At 47.5% G+C, this 20673-nt stretch overlaps 1 protein-coding gene across 3 annotated transcripts in view; it reads left to right on the top strand.

Annotated features, from left to right (window-relative positions):
- ASAP1 (ArfGAP with SH3 domain, ankyrin repeat and PH domain 1) overlaps window positions 1-20673 on the top strand; it is a 339203-nt gene that overhangs the window by 25851 nt on the left and 292679 nt on the right. For all 3 annotated transcript variants that reach the window (XM_040625648.1, XM_008689380.2, XM_008689378.2), the window contains exon 2: window positions 11121-11206. In XM_040625648.1, the coding sequence (XP_040481582.1) occupies window positions 11148-11206 (59 nt within the window). In that variant the 5' untranslated portion in view covers window positions 11121-11147. The remainder of the gene's footprint in view (window positions 1-11120; window positions 11207-20673) is intronic.

The following is a 20673-nucleotide window of genomic DNA, read 5'->3' as shown; positions in this document are numbered from 1 at the left end:
CCGGACTGTCCTCTCCCTCTTTCAAGGCCATCTTCTTCCAGGAAGCCTTCCTTGATTGAACTTGCCCTTCTGTAACCATTCAGCAAATAGTGCCTGCTGCATTTCAGCCCCTTAGCCAGGAGGGCCTTATAAGTCAAGGTCAAAGATTTAGAGGAAAGTAGGTCATGGTCCCTGTACAGGAGGAATTTCTGGTAACTGAGTGTGGTGATGGGAGCAAAGTTAGCCTTTGTACATGGAGGTTTTCAGTGTGTTCCCGCAGTCCTGTTAGTGTGGCATTTTGCTCTTATTTCCTATTCTTCAGTAAACTTACGGAGCTTGTAAGTCAGCAGAGGGAAAGTGCCCATCAGAAAGCATTTCCTGCGTTACTATGCTATGTTCATTATTCATCCAACAGATATATCATTCATTTATTCTTCAACTATGTGTCCAGTCCTAGAAATTGGAACTCTTGTGCCCTCTTGGTGGGATCATAGAAGGGTACAACCTCTGTGGAAAACAGTATGCTAGTTCTTTGGAAATTAAAAATGGAACAACTGTATGACCCAACAATTTCAATTCTAGGTGTCTATCTGAAAGAATTAAAAGCAGGATCTCAAAGAGATATTTAGGCACCCGTGTTCATTACTCATAATAGCCCAGGGGTGGGAGCAACCCAGACTGTCCATCAGTGGGTGAGGAGATAACCAAAATGTGGCACACACGCAATGGACTGTTACCCAGCCTTAAGAAGGAAGGAAGGTCTGGCACATGCTGCACTATGGAGAAACCTTGAGGACATTGTGCTAAGTGAGATAACCCAGTCACAAAAGGCCAAATACGGTATGATTCCACTTATACGAGCTATCTACAGTAGTCAAACCCTAGAGACAGAAAGTGGAATAGGGTGGCCGGGGCTGGGGGAAGGGAATACGGGGAATTGTTATCTAATGGGTATAGAGTTTCGGTTTTACAATTTGAAAAAGTTCAGGAGACCTGTTATATGACAATGATTAAGTGGATATACTTAACACTACTGAACTGTACAGTTAAAAATGGTTAAGGTGGCAAGTTCTATGGTATGTGGTTTTTTAAAACCACAATTAAATATTTTTAAAATATATGTATCCAGTCTTTTAGAGCAGGCGTATTGTTAAGTACTGAGAATTTTCTTTTTTTCTTTTTAAAGATTTTATTTACTTTATTTGAGAGCGAGTGTGAGCGAGAAAGAGAGCAGGAGCAGGGGGGAGAGGGAGAAGCAGACCCTGTTGAACAGGGAGCCCAATGTGGGGCTTGATCCCAGGACCCTGAGATCATGACCTAAGCCAAAGGCAGACCCTTCTCCGACCGAGCCACCCAGGCACCCTAGCACTGAGAATTTTCTGGTGTACAAGCCAGACAAGGTCCCTCACGTCCAGACCTTCCATCTACCACATGCCACAGGGGTTGTACAGCAACGGCAAGAGTTGGTGGCTAACTAGCCCATGTGTGCAGACGAGGAGGTGGACGCTGAGCAGCGAAACAACCTGTCTCGGTCCCCAGGATGCAAACCGTATTTAGGGGCAGGCGGGTGGAGAACCTTGAGCGAGAGGCTGCCTGGCTGGGGTTGCAGTAAGTCAGATGCTGGCGCAGAGTGCCCGGGAGCTCGGCTCAGCAGGCTCATGCTGTGACAGGTGTTAGTGCTGTGCCTTCCACGGGGCAGAGGGGTCAGCAGACAGCTGTCCCGCAGAAGGTGTGTCTTAGGCTGTGGCATCAAACTTGCTGCTCTGTGGGCTTAGAAATCCCTCTTCCTGTTTTTTCTGTCCAGTATCCCCGCCCCGTTCATCCCTCAAAACCTGATGCTGCTACCACCTCCCGCGGTGAAACCGCTCTGTGTCCAGTCATCTAAATCGTTTCCAGGCTTTGTCCATTTTCACAGGTGCTAGTGACTGTTGCTTCACTCTTCCAACTTCATAGGGGAGGGTGCCCAGCTTGGACGGGCATCTGCTGGCATCTGTTGAACTGTTGTAGGAAGGAAGGAAGGAAGGAAGGAAGGAAGGAAGGAAGGAAGGAAGGAAGGGCAAAATGGAAGATAGAGCCAAATAGGAAGGAAGGGCAAAATGGAAGATAGAGCCAAATATTTATTTCAGTTTTACAGTTTCATGGGCATTCATTGGATCTTGTACCTGTGGACTGACAAGGGAGGAATTCACTTCCTTTCCTTAGGAGAAGTGCAGATATGGATGGAACCTGGGCTGCAGACAGGTGGGAGGCTGTGGGGTGGGGCCCCAGGCAGGGGCAGGTGTGTGGTCTGAAGGAGATTATTTAGGCTGCTCGTTTCTCAGATTTTCAGCCTTTGGACTGTTCTGGGCTTTAACGAGATGGGATCGGAACATGTCTTGGCTGTACTTTCTTTCCTTTGATTCTGAGATGCCTTGAGTTGTAACATGCATTCTTGACATCATCACAGGGCTGGAGGAGAAAACAGAAGTTCTGCCTCATTAAATTTCATTGATAGTTCAGACACATTGTGTTTCAGAAATAGGAAAATGGGCAAATATGGCTGTCACAGAATGGAAGGAATAAGGTGATCACAGAGAGTGTTGTTAAATTGGGCTGCTGGGTGGTTGAGGCGGATCGGACCTCCTCGGGGGAGTCGGGAGTGCACTGGCATAGCCAGGCTGGTCTTGCCAGCTTGTTAGAGGTCTTTTTTCAGTCCCAGCACTGGGGGAGAAATCCATACAGCGGAGACCTCTCTCCTGAGGCTGCTGCCGCTCTGAAGGGCTGGTGGGATTTAAGGGAAAGAAGAGGATTCTGGAATCAGGCAAATCTAGATTCCACCAACACGCTGGGAGAACTCTAGCAAGACACTCATCCCATATTAGCCTCAGTTCCCGTCCCTGTAAAATGGAACAATAATAATAAAACCTGTCTCCTGGGTTTGCTGCAAAGATTAAAGAAGTTCTCGCTTATGTAGTCTCTGATACACGTAGGAAGCACCAATCGGTAGGTGTTAGCTCTGTTATGTTTTCAGCTACTGTGTAATCTGTTGCCTGCCCTATAAGGTGGGGATCACGGTGACAGCTCTACTTCTCGCGACTCAGGCCTGGGGCAAGAATCAGCAAGACTGAAGGTGGCAGAGTCCCTGGGGCCCACATAGGGCCTGCGTGGTGTCTTGTGAGCACTTAGCAGGGGGCTCCCTTCTGGGAGTGGGGGTGGTGAACACCTTTCCATGCAAAGTCCTTTCCACCCTGCTTCCTCTTCCCTTGGGCAGGGCAAGGCTGGAACCCTGAGGTGCTGTTCCCGGAAGGTGACTTCCGGGCCTTGACTATAGACAGGGGGCAACAGCATGATGACCACCTGCAGGAACCATGTCCATGGTGCTGGCCTTGCTGGGAAGCTGCCGGGTCAGGACTCTGGGATGTGAGTGTCCCGTCAAGTTGTAGGTTGTGATGGTCGTGGCACTCGTCTGTCACACGTCCTCTCTCTGCTAGCACTTCTCACATCCTTGTCTGGGGGCCACACCCGGCAGTGTTGGTCCCCTGGCACTTCCAGCCTGCCCCTGGGTGGCAGAGAACACCCTCCTGGGCAGAAAGTCCCGGACGTTGCTTATGGTAGGATGCACTTGACTGTTAACGGACTTGTGAGTGTCAAGGCCACGCGCGTGGGCACATTACAGCCGGCTGCCACCCCCATTTTCCAGAAGATGCAAGCTGGCAGAAGTGAAGTTTATTGTCCAAAGTCACACAGCAACTAGGTGGGGGAGCCAGCGTTGGCATGTACGTCTTCCTGCTCCAGAGGCTGTCCTCTTTCCGCTGCTTGAAATGCCTCTCCCCCTGCCAAGCCCTGGGCTGCCGGCTTCACCCTTCTCCTACACAGTGAACGGGAGCAGCCACCCAGATGGCTCTGCACCCCACATGCTCACTGAGAGTAAACACCAAATTGTTTGAAAGGACCTCCGTTGCACTATTAAAACAGTTGGCACAACAAGCCCCAGGCACCCACGCACGCCACCCTTGCTCTTCTTCCCGGGGGACCCCGAAGGAAACGTGTTGCTTTGTGGAGGCACAGGCTGAGCTCTGCCTGCTTGTGCTGGTGCGAGGAGTGGGTCGTGGCTCGGGAGTGAGCCTCGCTGGCCTCCCAGCACATGGCTTCCAAGGCTACCTCGTTGTTCTCTCCGTGGCTCCCTGAGGCTGTCTGTCTGGCGTTCACTTATTTTAAGATGCACAAAATTTTCAGGATGCAGCTTTTTAAAATGTGGAGGATCGTGATTCACTTGTCGTATGTAGATTCCTCTGGTACCCAGTTCTCCTCCTTTCTCTCCTCACCCGTGGGGTTATTAAATTAGGGTCTCATTCTCTGAACATGGGCTCTAAGCAGAGACCATGGCTATTTCGCTAACCATCATGATCTGCTTGACATTGAGCTTAACAAATACTTTTTCAATAAATGAATTGGTGGATGAATGGATGGACGCATTTCCCCAACAGATGAGTTTCCTTACAGGAAGCTCTGAGCGATGGGAAATAGCATGCAGTAGACACTTAGTAAATGTTTGTAAGGCAGGTCCTGTGACATTGTGTTCACACCCAGATGAGACGGCTTATGAGCATTCATCCTGTCTGTTGTTTCTGTTCCTGTCCCATCCGCCCCCGCTGGACCCGACTTCCCCTCCTTACTGTCCTGTGCAATGCACTCAGGGCATAGGATGTAAGTTACACGGTCACAGTCATCATAAATTTATAATCTAACAAGACCTTTGGAGTGAGTAAAGCCTTCCCTGACCTCTTCTTTGGAGAGGAGAGACCCAAACCATCTTTGATTGTTGCTTCAACCAGCAAGCGAGGCAGGGGGGTGGGGCCCAGGCTGAAGTCCAGAGGCATCAGAATTGTTAGGCAGAGCACCTCGATCTTTCTTGGTGCGCACTTCCACACAGTCTTGTCTGCTTTCTTCTTCCTCCTCCTCCTCCTTCTTTCTTCTTTCTTCTTCTCTTCTTCTTCTTCTTTTTCCTCTTCTTCCTCTTCCTCTTCTTTTTCTTCCTCTTCTTCTTCTTAGATTTTATTTATCTATGTGTGAGAGAGAATAAATGAGAGAGAAAGAGAGAGCACGAGCCAGGGATGGGGGTTTACAGAGGGGAGAAGGGGAGAGGGAGAAGCAGATTCCCCACTGAGCAGAGAGCCCTATGCGGGACTCAATATTAGAACCCTGGGATCATGATCTGAGCTAAAGGCAGATGCTTAACCGACGGAGCCACCAAATCTCCCCTTGTCTGCTTCCTCCTATATCATACTTGAATGACTGGTCCTGGGCAGAGTCATTAGGACCAGCCCATCCCAAACACTTGCTGGCAGGCAGCAGGAAGATGGAAGAGGAGAAACAGCACGAGTCCAGACTTACCTGGCCAGAGAGGCCGCAGGTGCCTAACTCAGGGCTCTTTGGGGCAGCGAGGGAAGCAGGATCGTTGCTTGCTAGTGTGTATGGAAACTGGGAGACATAGCAATTGGTACGGAATCCCCATGACCAGCTCACGGCGGCCCCAGCATTCACCGTTCAGCAACTGCTGTAGGAGAGGAGTTTGACTTACCTAGCTGAAACAATCAGGAAATAATAACGGGGTATATTCGGTGTGAATTTATACTGTTTCATGTAGTGTAGTGAGTACAGCACTGAGCTTGGAAGTCAAGCTCTTCCAAGCTTGAATCCTAAATCTACTACCACCAGGTAGCTGTGTGACCACATGCTACCTAAGTTCCATGAGTCTCAGTTTTCTTATCTGTAAAATCCAGACAATCACAGTTCCTTGCAGGATTAGGGTGAGGATTGAATGGGGTGACGAAGGTGCCCGGGACGGGTCTGGCTCCAAGACAGTGCCCAGTAGGGGTCACTGTTGCTGCCGTTAAGTGCCTTGAGAGTTCAGCATGGCCAGATTGTTGGAGAAAGCCTCTTGGAAGACAGGGAGTTTCAAGTAGGACTGGACAAATTGGGCTTCTAATAAATAAGACGAGGATTGGCAGAAATAAAATGTATTCAGGCTGTTTTCTCTAGCTCCTTGATTTTCCAAGTACAGCTTTCACAGACCAGGAAAGATTTAATCAGTAAATAGGCCAAGTGTTTGCTGTGATGCTATGGGGAAAAAAAGGCATTGTCCAGGCTGTAGCCAGCTGCGGATGACTCAGGAGTTCATAACATCCTCTATAAAAGGATACACATCCCCACATCCGTGCAGTCACTTCTGTTGAATAAAATCCACCACCTCTTTGGGGATCGGCAGTAAAGACGGGTTTATATACCAAATGAATTATGTCCCTTATTCCTGCGTGGCATGCAGGAATTGCTGTCCCGACTGACATCCTGTAAGTTACAGGGTAGAAATTCAGTAGAAGCAGCAGAAACACCAGTGGTAAAAAGTGTGGTGCTCCATGGTAATGAATTCTGGTTCACTCAAGCAGGTGCCGCTTTCCATCTCCCATTCCTGGTGGCAGCGGGAAATGAGAGGTTGTAAAGAAGAGCATGGGAGTTGATAGCAATGTTCACTTTGACGTGTATTTATTGAACACCTAGTTATAGGTGCTGTGTGTTTCCTGCCTGGATCTTTGAGCCCACCCTGGAGGGCACTGCAGGCAAGTGTCTCTTCCCATGGAGGGCTTCCTATGTATGTCTGTCTTGCCCCCCCCCCGCCCCCGCCCCGGCTGTGCTGGGCCAGTGAGGCATGGGAGTTGGTGCAGAAATGCCCCAGCTTCCCTACCCCAGCATGGCAGTCCTGCGGTGTGTTCCCCGCATCTCTCAGAGAGTCCCTCATGGAACTGAGCTCCAGGCAGCTAAGCGGGAACCCGCATAACCTTGGACAAGTTCCTTAACCTCTGAGTTTCACCTTCTTGTAGGATGGCTGTGAGGATCAAAGAGTCCGTAATATCACGGCCCCCACTGTTGGTTCCCATTCATTCATCGGATGCTGGGAACCAAGCATTTTGCTCAGTGGTTTAACTGTGTTTGTCACTGATTCTCATGGTGACTGTATAACACAGGGACTTCAATTATCCCAATTTTAAAAGGCAACTGTAGTATGAGGAGATAAGTAACTCCCCCAACAGCCATATTCTGAGTTCTAACCCAGATGCATTTGTTATAAGGGCCGACTTTTAATAATGAGCAAGTAGTCTAGCAAAGAAGCTGCTGTTCCTGTTTTTATTAGCAAGTGCCCAATATATAGTAGGCTCACTCTGTTTGTTGAATTATAAAATAATGAATGAATGCTTGTTGCTTGAGATCATGAACTTTCTTTTGCTCTTGGCTCCGAATTCAGGCAGTGAGAACAGTCTCTAGCCCATGGCAGGTACAAAACAAATTATTGAATGAATGGTTGAATGAATGAATGTAAAGTGGTATTTTTTAAATTACTGGTAGTTCCCCGGTTCTAAGGAAATCGTGTTAATTGAAAGACATTATTTGTTTCATCCTTACAAAAACCAATCCCAGGAAGGAAATAGCCTTAAAATCCCAACAGTATTTATCTCTAGGCGTTAGGATAATAACAGATGTTAGTTTTATGCCTTAGTATTTTTCATGATGGACCCAGATTACCTTCGTAACTGGAAAGAAAGAATCTCTGTTGGGGGGAAGAAAACCAAACAGTCTCAGAGTGTAAATGGATCCCAAAGCAGCGTGGGCGCGATACTGCCGTGTACGTGGACGCTAAGCTGCCGTGAGTGGTTTCCGAGTCGGGGCAGCAGGATGTGAGCTGACTTTGGTGTCCCTCCTCACACGGCTCTTTCACACGCCCTCTCTCTGGAGGTTCACACCAGTCCAGTGACGTAGGCTAGGCTAGGATTGGTGGCCTTGTTTTACAAACAAGGGACCCGTGAGCCACAGAGGCTCACTGACCGGGACGGGGCTCTGCTCACGGGCAGAGCCGGATTGGAACTTGGCGACGCTGGGCTTGAAGCCTGGTGGCCACTGGACTCTGTCCCAGCAGCCCCTCCTGAAGACCCACTGGAGGAAACGGGACAAGAGTGGAGGGGGGTTGGTGGACCACGGGCTCATGAGGTAGATGTTTTGAGCATCTACTAGGTGCTTCTGTGGAAGAGAAGCCTGGCTTGGACTTTCTCAGTCAGACAACCTGGGCTGGAGTCGCAGGTCTGCCACACACTGTCGTGGGCACGTTATTTCATATCCTCGAGCCTCAATTTTCTCATCGGCAAACTGGCCCAGTGTTGTCTACCTTACAGGGTCATTGTGGGGGTCAGGCTGGCACCACGCAGGTCCTCTGTAGGGAGGTCTTCTTTGCTGATCACCTGTGCTATCCACGTGGGTGGCTTTTGGGTTTTTCTTCCAAACTGTACTGATACTCGTTGGTGTCCATAAATTAGTATTTCCATGTGTATTAGTCAGATTTTACCAAATTAAAAAAAAAAAAACAAAAACAACAACAACCCTCCGAATTGCAGTAGCTTGCGTGACAGCAGACGTTTCTATTCATGCTCACGGGTCTGTGGGTCTATGGCTTGGCTGATCGAGGTTGGGTTCAGCCTGCTTAGGGTGGACGTCCGGTTGGGTCCAGATCGGCTCCACATGTTAGCAGTCTGTGGTCCAGACTGAGAGTTGGCAGCCGACAGGGACCAGGGAGACATATTCCTTTCATGGCCCATCACAGGAGTGGTAGACTTGGGACCCTACTCTGTTGCTTCCATCCACATTCCATGGTTTAAATAAATCACTGGTTGAGTCCAGAATCTGGTGGGGAAGAGGACTGTAGTGCTCTAGAGGGAAGGACTATAAAGGCACATGATGGAGGGCACAAACGTGTAATTCAAATCAGGGCGGGAATGAAGAAGTGGGAGCAGTGACCCCCCCGGACATTGTTTCAGGTTCCACACTTGGGTGAAGCAAGAAAAGCAAAGGAACAGCATGTGAAGGAACGGCCTGGGAGGAGCACGGATCGTTGATACAAATAACGGGGCCTGAGTCGTATACCAAGTGAGGGTGGGATCCGGAGGTGAACATTACAGGAAGGTCACAGTCTGTGATACTGAGGGAGAGCGTACGTTTACTCTTATTCAAGGGCTACTGTTTCGATTACTACAGCTTTGTGGGGGGTTTTGAAATCGGGAAATAGGAGTCCTTCAACATTGTCCTTCTTTTAAAAGATCATCTTGGCTTTCCTGAGTCCATCACATCTCCATGTGATTTACAATAAGATGGTCAATTCTCCATGTAATTTAAATGTGTCATTCAAGGTTCAGGAAGATTTAGACAATCATTGTTGGCCTTTTGGTTTGAAGGAACCGGTTCGGTCATTCATTCAATAAATATCTATTAATATTGGGGTGGGCACTGTGTAGTTGGTGGTGGGATACACCAGTGAGGAAATCCTAACACAGTCTTGTGCTCAGATAGCTTACAATCGAGTCATATCAACAGATCAAGAGATCAGTTAACATTCACATTCATGAATGCATAATTATGAGTGAAACCTAAAATACATTCTGTGATCTAATCTGGAGGAGCCAGGAGAGTTTCCCTGACGAAGTAAGACCTGAAGAAGTACAGGAGTTAACTAGGCAAAGATGGTAAGTGAGGAAGACTTAGGGAGAGGGAGCAGCATTGGCAAAGGACCTGGGACAGAAGGACCTTGGCAAGTTCCAGAATCTGAAAGAAGGCCATATGCCTGTAGCAGTGAGCCTGAGTGGACAAGATGAGGCCAGAGAGATGGACAGGAGTCAGAGCATGTTAAATAATTCTGGTTTTATCCTAAAGCACTGAGAAGCCTTTGACGAATGTTCAGCTGAGGGTGGAGAGGTGAGGGGGTGCGGTGCCACAATCAGACTGGTGTTCTAAATTTTTCATTCTGCATATCAGCCGATTGTAAGGCAGAGAGCTTAGTTGGGTCTGGATTTTAAAAACAGTTGTTTAAAAAAACATTTTTGACATTTATGGGACTATTAGAAATCTGAACATTGGATCTTTGGTGATATAAGGCAATCATACAATCTTTTTAGGTATGGGAATGCTATTGCAATTATATTTTTGTAAAAGACCTGGTCTTACAGATACATGCTGTCCTATTTATGACCAAAATGGTAAGATTATTTGCTTCGAAACAGTAATGTGGGGAGAGGGAAGATTGATTTTAAGTTGATGGTGATCGGGGCTGGGCAGTGGGTATGTGGGGTTCAGGGTGCTCTTCTCTGTTTTTGTGTCTACAAAATTCTCTACAATAAAAGATAAAAAAGAAAAAAAAAAGAAAAAAGAAAGCGATGATTCTGGCTTCAGTGTGGGGGACTGGATTTCAGAGGGAGAAATGGTGATGAGAGGAGACCAGGAAGGAGGCCCAGGTGGGAGGGGCGGAGGCTTGGTTCAGGGCTGTGTCAGGCGGGATGGAGAGAAAGAGAGAGGTTGACAGAACCTTGGGGAATAAATGAGACGGACTTGGGATGGATTGGATATGGGGATAGAAAGAGGGTGGGTCTAGAGTGTCCCTGGGTTCTGGCCCCAGATCGGGGTGGCACTCTGAGCTAGCGATCACTGGAGAAGGATCCAGCGGTCCCTTGGCTCATTTTGTTTTCATTCCTCACCTCTGTTTCCCCTCTATTCTGCAAATATTGAAGCCGTTCCCTTACGTAACACCTTTTATCCCAGACTTCCTGTGCTCTGTGCACTCAGCAATTAAGCTTTGGTATGCATGAATTCATTAAAATCCTCTCTCAGGTTCAGAGGGGCTGTCCTGAAATTCATATAGCTCTACCTCCTTCCTGGACTGGTCCCCTTGGCCAGTGGGGGGTGGGGGGGGACACCTCCGCTTTCCCGTGGGCACAGAGCTGCATGGGTCCGTCTGTCTGTTGCACCTGTGAGCACACTTTGATTTCATGTTTAGAGAAGTTAATGACTTGTAAATTGCTCTCGACTGTAGAGCTAGAAATAGAACGCACGAAGGATCCCTGAGCACTTGCACAGATCCGAGGATAGAGACACCAGCCCCAAGGTGGATCGCTGAAACACTGGTTTGCTGGCTGTTCTCCTTCCCATTCCTGGACAGCCACTCGGTGGTGTCAGAACATTCCTAACAAGGATGCCAGCCTCTGCATGAAATCCCATGTTGGTTTGAGAACATGTCTTCTGCCCAGTCCCACTGGATGACGCTTGTCACCTTTTCTCCTGCCCCCATCCAGGTAATTCTCTGATGTGACGGCTGAGACATGAGATCTTCAGCCTCCAGGCTCTCCAGTTTTTCGTCGAGAGATTCACTATGGAATCGGTGAGTGGCCTCAGCCCATCCTGTCTAGAGAGCCCAGCCTGGGAAATGCAGAGGGATTCTTCGGGGGTGGGGAGGGGTTGAAATTCAAAATTTGATCAAACTGCATACTAGAATCTGACAAAGACACCGTGGGTGTGAATATTAGTAGCAAACGGATGTGTGGCATTTGTAGGGCTGTAGACTTCTCAAAGTGCTTCCTGTTGTCACACCACCTGCGTTCTTCAGGCAGAAGGCAAGGTAACAAGGCGGCGGTTCCAGAATGAGGTCAGGAATAACAACAAAGATGACACCGTCCATAGTAGGTGCTGTTTTAGCTGAATGACTCTTAGAAACAGGGTCTCATTCCATCCATGTGACAACTCCACCAGGGAGGAATTACTACATTCATTTTACAGGTAAAGAACACGCCCAGGTGGATTTGAAGTCTGTTTTTCCTGATTCCAGGTCTCCTGCCTTTTTCCTCTATGCCATGTTCCCTCTTGGTAGAGGTATAATTTGCCCCATTTTGCAGCTGGGAATACTGAGGCCTGGGGTAGGGGCCTGTGGTAGAGTCTACAGAGTCTGACCTCAGTGGGTAGAGGTTTGTCTTACTGGACAAGAAGATGAGAGAAAAGTCGGAGAGTCTGAGAATTTTAAAGTTGTCAGGGTAACTTGACCGAGGTCAGTCTGCTGTGGCTGTCATTTTCCAGAAATCAGCTTCATGTGGTGGAAAGAGCATGGGTGCTGGAGGTAGAATTCTGGCTTTGCCACCAACTGGCTGTGTGACCTCAGGCAAGTCACCGACCTTCTCTGTTTCTTCCACTTTCTTATCTCTGAAAGGGAAATCACAACATTTATGTTTTAATTTGTGTGTGTGGGCTAGAAAAAATAGACAATAAAGTGTCTTGTGTAAAGTAGGCACATATAGGGCATTGTAATTATTTCAAGTTTTAGGATGGAAATTGTTTTTAAGTATCATTAGACCAGCAAAAGTGTCCTGAATGGACAAGAGAGGCTGGAGGCAGGGAGGCGAACCTGAGAGGCTTTGACGTGACCCCAACATGAACTGCCATTCGGGGTAAATGAGGTTTCGTATGCTAATTTTCCTAGTTTGTCTGTGAGAGGAATATCCGAAGTCATGTTTTATTTTGTTTTATTTTTTAAGTCAGGAGTCCAACACAAAAGTGATAGTTTTGCAGATGTCTTTTCAGGTGACATTAATTATAATTGCAAAACCCAGGACATTATTTAGGATTAGGTTTTGCTATGAATGATGTAAAATCTAAATGAATGTTGGCTGAAAGAAAATAGAGGTATATATATATATATCTTCTGAAAGTTCAGACACAAGTTGTGCAGGGCTGCTGCAGCAATCTGTGAGAGACCCAGGCACTTGCTCTTTTTTCTCTGCCATGTGGGCCTCTAAGCCCGAGGCACCTCATGGTCCAGTGTAGCTGCTGCTGCTCCAGCCATCACATCTACCAGCAGGAAGAAGGCAAGAGAAGAAGAAAGGCAGGCTCCCTCCCTTTAAGGATGCTTCTGGGTATTGCACCCGCTGCTTCTACTTCTATCGGCCAGAATTTAGTCTCTGCACAGGTGCAAGAAGGCTGAGAAAAGTGGTCTTTATTCTATGAGACCATGTGCTTACCAAAATTGAGACTCGTTCTTGTAGACAAAGAAGAGAGCAGATATTAGAGGACAGACCTTACTTTGCCAAGCAAATAGTTCTTGAAACATTGCTTTTAAGAGGAGGGGCTCTGTGGCCGGATGGCTGGTATTTGACTCCTGGATCCATGGCTCCGTAGTTGCATGACCTTGGGAAAGTTGCTTAACCTTTGTGTGCCTCAGTAAAATCGCATTTCATACATCCTTATAAGGGTTGCCTTGAGCATTAGAGAAGTTAAGTGAGGTGGAGCCCTTGGAACAGTGCCTGGAACATAATAAGTGCTAAGTGTTAGCTCTGAATATTAGTGCTGCTCCTACCACTTCTAGTATCAACACTATTTCTGTTACCACCATGACCGCGTCTGCTGTTACCACTACCTATCCTGACTACTTCTGTTACTTCCGCTGCTGTTTCCTGCTGCCAGTACCGTTGCTCCTAGTGCTTCTATAACTATGGCTGTTACTACGGTACCACTGGCATTTGCCAGGCACTGGACACGCATTTTAAAAATGGAATCCTCACAGCATGTTAAGTATTCTTTTCCCAGGGTGAAGGTAAGAGTCAGCAAGGATAGTAACTTGTCAGGTGTCACGCAGCTGGCGGGGTAGTGGCTTCCCACCGGGTAGGTAGGGTAGTGATGGGAAGGGAGCATGAGGCCCCTGCTGGGGTTCTGCAAATATTCTGTCCCCCGGTCTGGGTGCTGGTGACACAGGTGTAAAAATTCTTTCGATGGCACACCTATGACAATGATAATTTTATATATTTATACTACATTTCAGTAAGAAAACAGCAAAGCCTTTACTCTCTTCACTAGAACATAAGGCCCAGCGCCTCTGTTTCTTTGTATTTGTTTATTTGTTGGTTGGTTGGCTCTTTCGTATAACATGTGGCTCGACTGCTTATGACTTCGTGCCGGGACCTGGCCCAGGGTGCTTGGATACAAAGGTGTAAGCAGCAGGCACGACCTGGCCCTCAGAGAGCTTTCTGCTCAGGAAAGGGAAAGAGGCAGATCCCATACAGATCAACAGCCACGGGGTTAGGCTGAGCATTGGACCCTCCGGGGCCACAGGAGGGGCACACCAACTAATCCACGCAGGTCTGTGTCTGCTAACGTAATGTAGCTGTCTGTCTCAACAGACTCCTTTGATAGGGAGAAGATTCCAGCATCCCTGGGTATGCTGATCCCGTGAGGGCTACATCCGAAAACAGAAAGCACTTCCCTCCCTTCCCTGCTACCTGGCACTGAGAAGGGGTCAGCTCTTCTTTTTCGTGGAGCAGATAAAGAGTTGGAGCTGAGTTCAGTAGACAAGGAGGGGAACCCGCAGGAGCAGAGACTTTCTCCATGTATTGAGACATAAGTCCGGGGACCTCCTGCTTGGTTTGTCTGGTTATTAACGTGAACGTATGTGCAAACGAATGACTGAAATCACACCTCACCACAGGGCAGTTACCGCCCCTGGGAAAGCTCAAGTCCAGGGGAATAAAGAACAATGTGTTTCCTTTTTTTCACCCCAAATACCACCAGGACAGCACCTGGAAGTGGGATTGAATTCTGAGCCAGCAGTAGAAATCAGTTGGCTTTATTTCCAGGGTTTTTCTCCATACGTAGCAACTACCGAACGGAAACTTTAGACCCTCCAACACCAAGCCCTCTGTGACGCCCCAATCCCCACCCCCGCCTTTGCTTTTCCGAAGGGTCAAGGCAGACGCCCTGTTATTATCATGCCGCCAGCTGTCAGCCCAAATTGAATTTCCCTGAGCCCAGCTGATGTCCCTTTTTGGCCACAGGGCAGGGGTCAGGAATGAAGGCTGCGCATGGACGGGAAATGTGTCCCTCGGGCTGAAAGCAGAGGTGCTGACCTCTTAACTCTGGGCTGCATTTCTAACATTGTTGGAAGGGTTGGAAAGCCTTATGATTTCTAGATGTAAAAGAAAAAGAAATGCGTTTTAGAAAAACAACATTCAAGTTCCCCTGCAAAAGCCCCGTCAGTATCAGTGAGCCTGCTTGAACGTCTCCGGATGATTTCATGGCCTAGGCTATTCCTTGGTTAGATGCTTAAGGGGAAGAAGGTGTCACCTAGATGAGGATTGGGAAATTGTGTTTCTGATCTTGGCGCTCACCCTCCCTCTCTTCACTTTTTTCCTTCCCTCCTTCAGAGTTGATTAAGCAACTACTGTGTGCCAGGCCGTAGGCTGAATCCTGGGGACATACATGAATAGGACCCATTGCAAAGCCTTGCTGAGCTTATCATTTGTTCATTTTTAAAAAGTTCATTCATTCTATAAAATTTGTTGAGTGCTTAATTTTCTCTGGTCTCTTAGTAGAAATAAGAAATATAGTCCCTTTTCCTACTGAGTTTATACTTTCTTAATTTTTTTTACTTGCTGACTCAGCAGACATATTCTGAGCACCTACTGCGTGCCAGGGACTGCTGGGGTTGCTGGGATACCAAGATGAACAAAACATTGCTTCTGTCTTGCTGGAGCTGAGAGGCTAGACAATGCTGTATTCTTCTCTAGGAATACAAAGTACTCCAAACCTGGTGATTAAAGCAATAGAAATTTATTGTCTCACCGTCTGGAGGCTAGAAGTCTGAAATCAAGGTGTGGCAGGGCCACCTGTCTCTGATACCTGTAGGAGAACATCTTCCCTTGCCTCTTCTCAGCTCCTGGAATTTGCTGGCACTGCTTGGTGTCCCTTGGCTTGTAGCCACAGCCTCTGGTCTCTGCTTCTGTTGTCATCACGTAGCCTTCTCCCTGTGGGTCTCTCTTCTCTCTTATGAGCACACCAGTCGTATTGGAATAAGGGGCTGCCCTCTTCCAGTGTGACCTCTCCTTAATTAACATCTTAATTGTACCTGCAAAGACCCAAAGAAACTCACTTTCATGGGTACCTGGCTCCAGCATGTCAACACTGGGTGGGGGAGGTATACGGTTCAACTTATAACAGACATATATAATGATACAAAGCACGTACAAGGGGACCTGGAGTAAGTGTCTTTACCTTCCCCTTCTTCACTTTCTCTTTGCATCTAGACGGTGTGCACCTTGAGTTCAGCAAGTCTGTGTTGCTCTGAGCGAGCGAGTCTGGATTTTGTGCCGGGGAAGTGAAGCAGACCTTTTCATTGTGCGTTTACAGGGAGAGTCTTATGTGGTCCCAGGTGATGGGCAGGGCTCCTTCCTGCCATTCTCATTTGTTTTTGCTTGTTGGAGTGGCTGATGAAGGAATCATGGGGACACCTGCCTTGACCCGAAGGCCTGGCCTGGTGGTGAGAACTCTGAGTTCCCATCCTGGCTCTGCTCTCGCTGGTTTTGTGACCCTGGGAACATTTCTTCACCTTTCTCTGCCCCAGGCGTCCCATCTGTACCTCCCCCTGGGGGTCTTGTGAAGACCAGGCGGGATTGAATCTGTAAAGTGTTCACAAGAGCACTTGGCCCATAGTGGGTATTTGGTGCATGTTGGTGGGGACTGTGCGGAGACATAGAGTACCTCCCTGAGAGGGGGCTGGACCAGCTCATTCAGCACATCTCAATAGAGACTTTTGTTCAGTATTTAAAGCCCTTCACCATCAGAACATTTCCCTGTAATTTTTCCTAAGGACGGGTTTTCGGAAATATGGAAAATACCCCCCTTGCACAAAGGTGTACATTTAAAATGGTTAACAGCTGCAAACAAGATAAAAACCTGCCCTACAACAAGAAATGAGTTAACATATTAGGGCAAAATGATAAAAAAAAAAATTAGGGTAAAACACCGAAAACCAATGTAGCCATTAAAAAGATGATGATCACTTTTCTGAAGTTAGGAGATTGCTTGTAATCTAAATGTCATGTAAAAAAACATTTAATTTTTGAGGCAGTGACTTCATTTTTCTGTGCTTGGATTTCCTCTTCTCTGAACTGGAGACAATTCACAGTACCTTCTTCAGACAGGATCGAGCATTCCGGGGATCATTCGCAGGAAACACGTGATGGCTTGTATCAGGTTCCCGCCAACTGCTAACTGCTATTGTTTTTATTTATCGTTTGGTTGAAATCATGTGCAAAATACTCATAGTAAAATATTTGGAACCAATGACACAGATGAGACACCTATTTCCCCTTCTAGATACTTCCTCAGAGGGGCTGCGTTCTGTCGATCCCTCAGCCAGTATGGAGCAGGTCTGGATCAAGCACTCTTCACCCGCAGAGCGGTGGGTCTCAGCCTCGGAGTGTGCTCACAATCCCTCGTGAGGGCATTTAAAAGAATACAGATGCTTGGAGATGCTGACTGAAGAGATGTGTGGTAGATCCCAGGCATCTGCAGTCTTAGAAAAAAGTTCCACAAGTGATTTTGATTCTCAGGATTGAGATAAGGCACAGTCACCCCCCACACGCACCCCCGGAGAAGTTTGCAAACCAGATGTGAGGATGGGAACAGCAGACGCATTAAAAGATAAAGCATAATGTAAGGCTAATAATATAAGTTCTGCAGAATGGGGCTCCCAGCTCTGGCTCCCCTGCAGAACCCGGTAAAAATAAAGCCCCCCAGTGTATGGAATCAGACTCTCCTGGAGTGAAGTCTTTGCAGAAAGTTCTGATGGTCAGCTAGGTGCAGAGCTGTTGGTGAGGACCCTGAGTGCTAGAACAGTTCAAGGGACCCCAGAGGGTGCCTTTCAGCCTGGGGTTGTCACAGAAGCCTCCTGTGAGGAGGTGTGATTCCAGGTCAGGCTTTGACCACACCTTCCTCTATGTCTCACCTTTGCATTCCCTCCCCCTGCCGCCAGCCAACACCCACCCGAGGTCCAGCACTTAGACTGTGAACCGGGGGTCTTCCAAAGCTCTTTTCTCTAAGCCAGGAGGCTGATGTGTTTCCTCTGGTTGGTACTGGTGAATGCTTTAAAATACATACCACGTATATATTATATATAATTTATTTAAAATATTTTTAATTGTGCTGAAATGCACTTAACATAAAATTTACCGTCTTAATGATTTTTTAAAGATTTTATTTATTTATTGAGAGAGAGAGAGCAAGCATGAGCCAGGGGAGAGGCATATGGAGAGGGAGAGAGAGAGTCTCAAGCAGACTCTGCCCTGATTGTGGAGCCCAACATGGGACTCGATCCCAGGACCCCGAGATCATGACCTGAGCTGAAATCAAGAGTTGGCCGCTTAACCAACGGAGCCCCCATCTTAACGATTTTTAAGTGGCGTTCATGTTGGGCAACTATCACCACCATCCATTGCCAGAACTCTTCGTCCTGCATGACTGGAACTCTGCCCCCATTAAACAACAGTTCCCCATGTCCCCCCTCCCCCAGTGCCTAGCAGCCACTATTCTATTTTCTGGCTACATGAATTGGACTACTTGAGGTACCCCCTAAAAGTGGAGTCACATTGTCTTTTTGTATTGGTCTTTTTGTGACTGGCTTATCATTGCATAGTGTCTTCAAGATTCATCCATGTCGTAGCATACATCAGACTTCCTTCCTTTTCAAGGTTGGCCGATAGCCCATTGTTACGGATGTACCACAGACTGCTCATCCATTCACCCATCGATGGACACTTAGGTTGCTCCCATTCTTTGACTCTTGTGAATCATGTTGCTGTGAACACGGGGGTACAAATATCTCTTCAGGACCCTGCTTTCACGTCTTTTGGGTATATACCCAGAAGTAGAATTGCTGGATCCTTTGGTAACTTTAGGTTTCTTTTTTTGAGGAACTGCCGTACTATTTTCCACAACTATACCATTTTACATTCCCACGCATGGTGCACAAGGATTCCAGTTTCTCCGCATCTTTGCCAGCACTTGTCATTTTCTGCTTTTGTAATAGTAGCCATCCTAATGGATGTGCTGATGAATGCTTTTAGCAAGGACAAATCATTGTCAGCTTCATATTTCATTTATGGTATGTGGGCCAATTAAGCAATTCCCAAGCATTTATTTAAGCTCTAGGCACTGAGTACACAGACCTAAATAATACACGCACGATTCTTGCCTTCAAGGCTCTCGGAGTGTGTCGGGGGAAATAGATATGTGGCAGGTAGTTTCTGTCCAGTATGGGAGGTATAATAACATATCCTTAGGTAGCATATGATGCCTTGAATACAGTTTAAAATGGTAGGAAATGATGGCAGAGTGCGGTGCCTTGCTGTCAAACACACGAGGTGCATTATTCAAGCAGACTGAGAGGTCTAGGGGTTTGGGTTGTCTGGTAGAACTTTACGTAATGATGGGCGTTCTGTGCCTGTGGCGTCCACTAGCCTCATGTGGCTGCTGAGCACTTAAAATGTGCTCAGTGCAACTGAGAGAGGGAATTTTTTAAGTTTACTTAATCTTAATGAATTTACATTTAAATTGAAATGACCCATAAGTGGCTAATGGCTCATGTGTTGGCCAGGACAGTAATAGAGATTCTTACGTGGTTCTCAAACTTGAATATGCACGTGAGTTCCCTGGGGATTTGGTTAAAGAGCACATTCCCTCCAGTGTTTCTGATTCCTTAAGTTGGTAGCGAGGCCAATGCCAAGTCTTGCAGTTTTCAGACTTTCGTTTCCTCAGAATATTTTCTTCATCAGTGTCTAAACCACGTGGGAGCAGAGCTGTTCTGGCTTAGGCAGGGGTGGGAGCTGGAGCTCCGTGCACCTGGGGGACCACACTCCACCCTTCCTGGAGGACGCTTCTTTTAAAAAAAAAAAAAAGAAAAAAGATTTTATTTATTTATTTGTCAGAGAGAGAGAGAGCACAAGTGAGGGGGGGGCAGGCAGAGGGAGAAGCAGGCTCCTTGCTGAGCAAGGAGCCTGATGCAGGACTTGATCCCAGGACCCTGGGGTCATGACCTGAGCCCGCGGCAGGTGCTTCACCGACTGAGCCACCCAGGCATCCCTGGAGGAAGCTTCTTATAGCGCAGTTCAGATCACCTCGTCTAGCACAGCCTTGTCACGTCATTAATCTGAAACTCTGTGAAATGCAGAGTGAGATTTGGTTTTCCAATAACCACATGCACAGCAGAACCAGTTTAAAGCCATAGTTCCCTCTGGAAACACCAGTTGAAGCAGAAGCACAATGTGTTCATTCAGACTACTATAACAAAAGTCCCACACAGACTGAGGGGCTTCAACAACAAACATTTATTTCTCACACTTATAGAGGCTGGAAGTCCAAGATCAAGGTGCTGGCAGATTCCAAGCCCAGTGGGAGCCCGCTCCCTGGTTCGTAAATGGCTGCATTTCCATGGCATCCTCACTTGGTGGAAGGGACAAGGGAGCTGTCTGGGGTCTCTTTGATAAGGACACTAATCCTATTCATAAGGGCTCCACCCTTATGACCTAATCTCCTCCCAGAGGTCCCACCGGCTAATTCCATTACATGGAGGGGTTAGGATCTCAGCATATGAATTCTGGGGGGATCCAGACATTCAGCCCATAGCACACAATTGATGCATTAGCGGGCCATGTTCTTCCTTGCACTGCACATCAGCCACCCATCTTGGCATCACACGAAGGATCGTACAGCAGTGAGTAAGAGCATTGAGTCTGACCTGGTTATGAATGCCAGCGCTACTCTCGGAACTTACTGGGCCGATCTAGGCAAGTTCCCCCATCTGCAAACGGGTATCAGTATCTGCCACATGAGATAACACAGTTGACCCTTGAACAATGCAGGAGTCAGGGACGCTGGCTCCTCATGCTGTCAAAAATTTGCATATAACTTTAAGATTCCCCCCCACCCCCAAACTTAACTACTGCTAGCCTACTGTTGACCAGAAGCCTTACTGGTAACATGAACAGTTGATTAGCGCCTATTTGGTAAGTCATATGTAGCACGTACTGCCTT

The sequence above is a fragment of the Ursus maritimus genome, unplaced genomic scaffold (genome assembly GCF_017311325.1).
Source record: "Ursus maritimus isolate PB19 unplaced genomic scaffold, ASM1731132v1 scaffold_9, whole genome shotgun sequence".
Lineage (NCBI taxonomy): Eukaryota > Metazoa > Chordata > Mammalia > Carnivora > Ursidae > Ursus > Ursus maritimus.
Note: the sequence above shows the minus strand (reverse complement) of the source record. Positions and strands in the feature narration are given on the sequence as shown.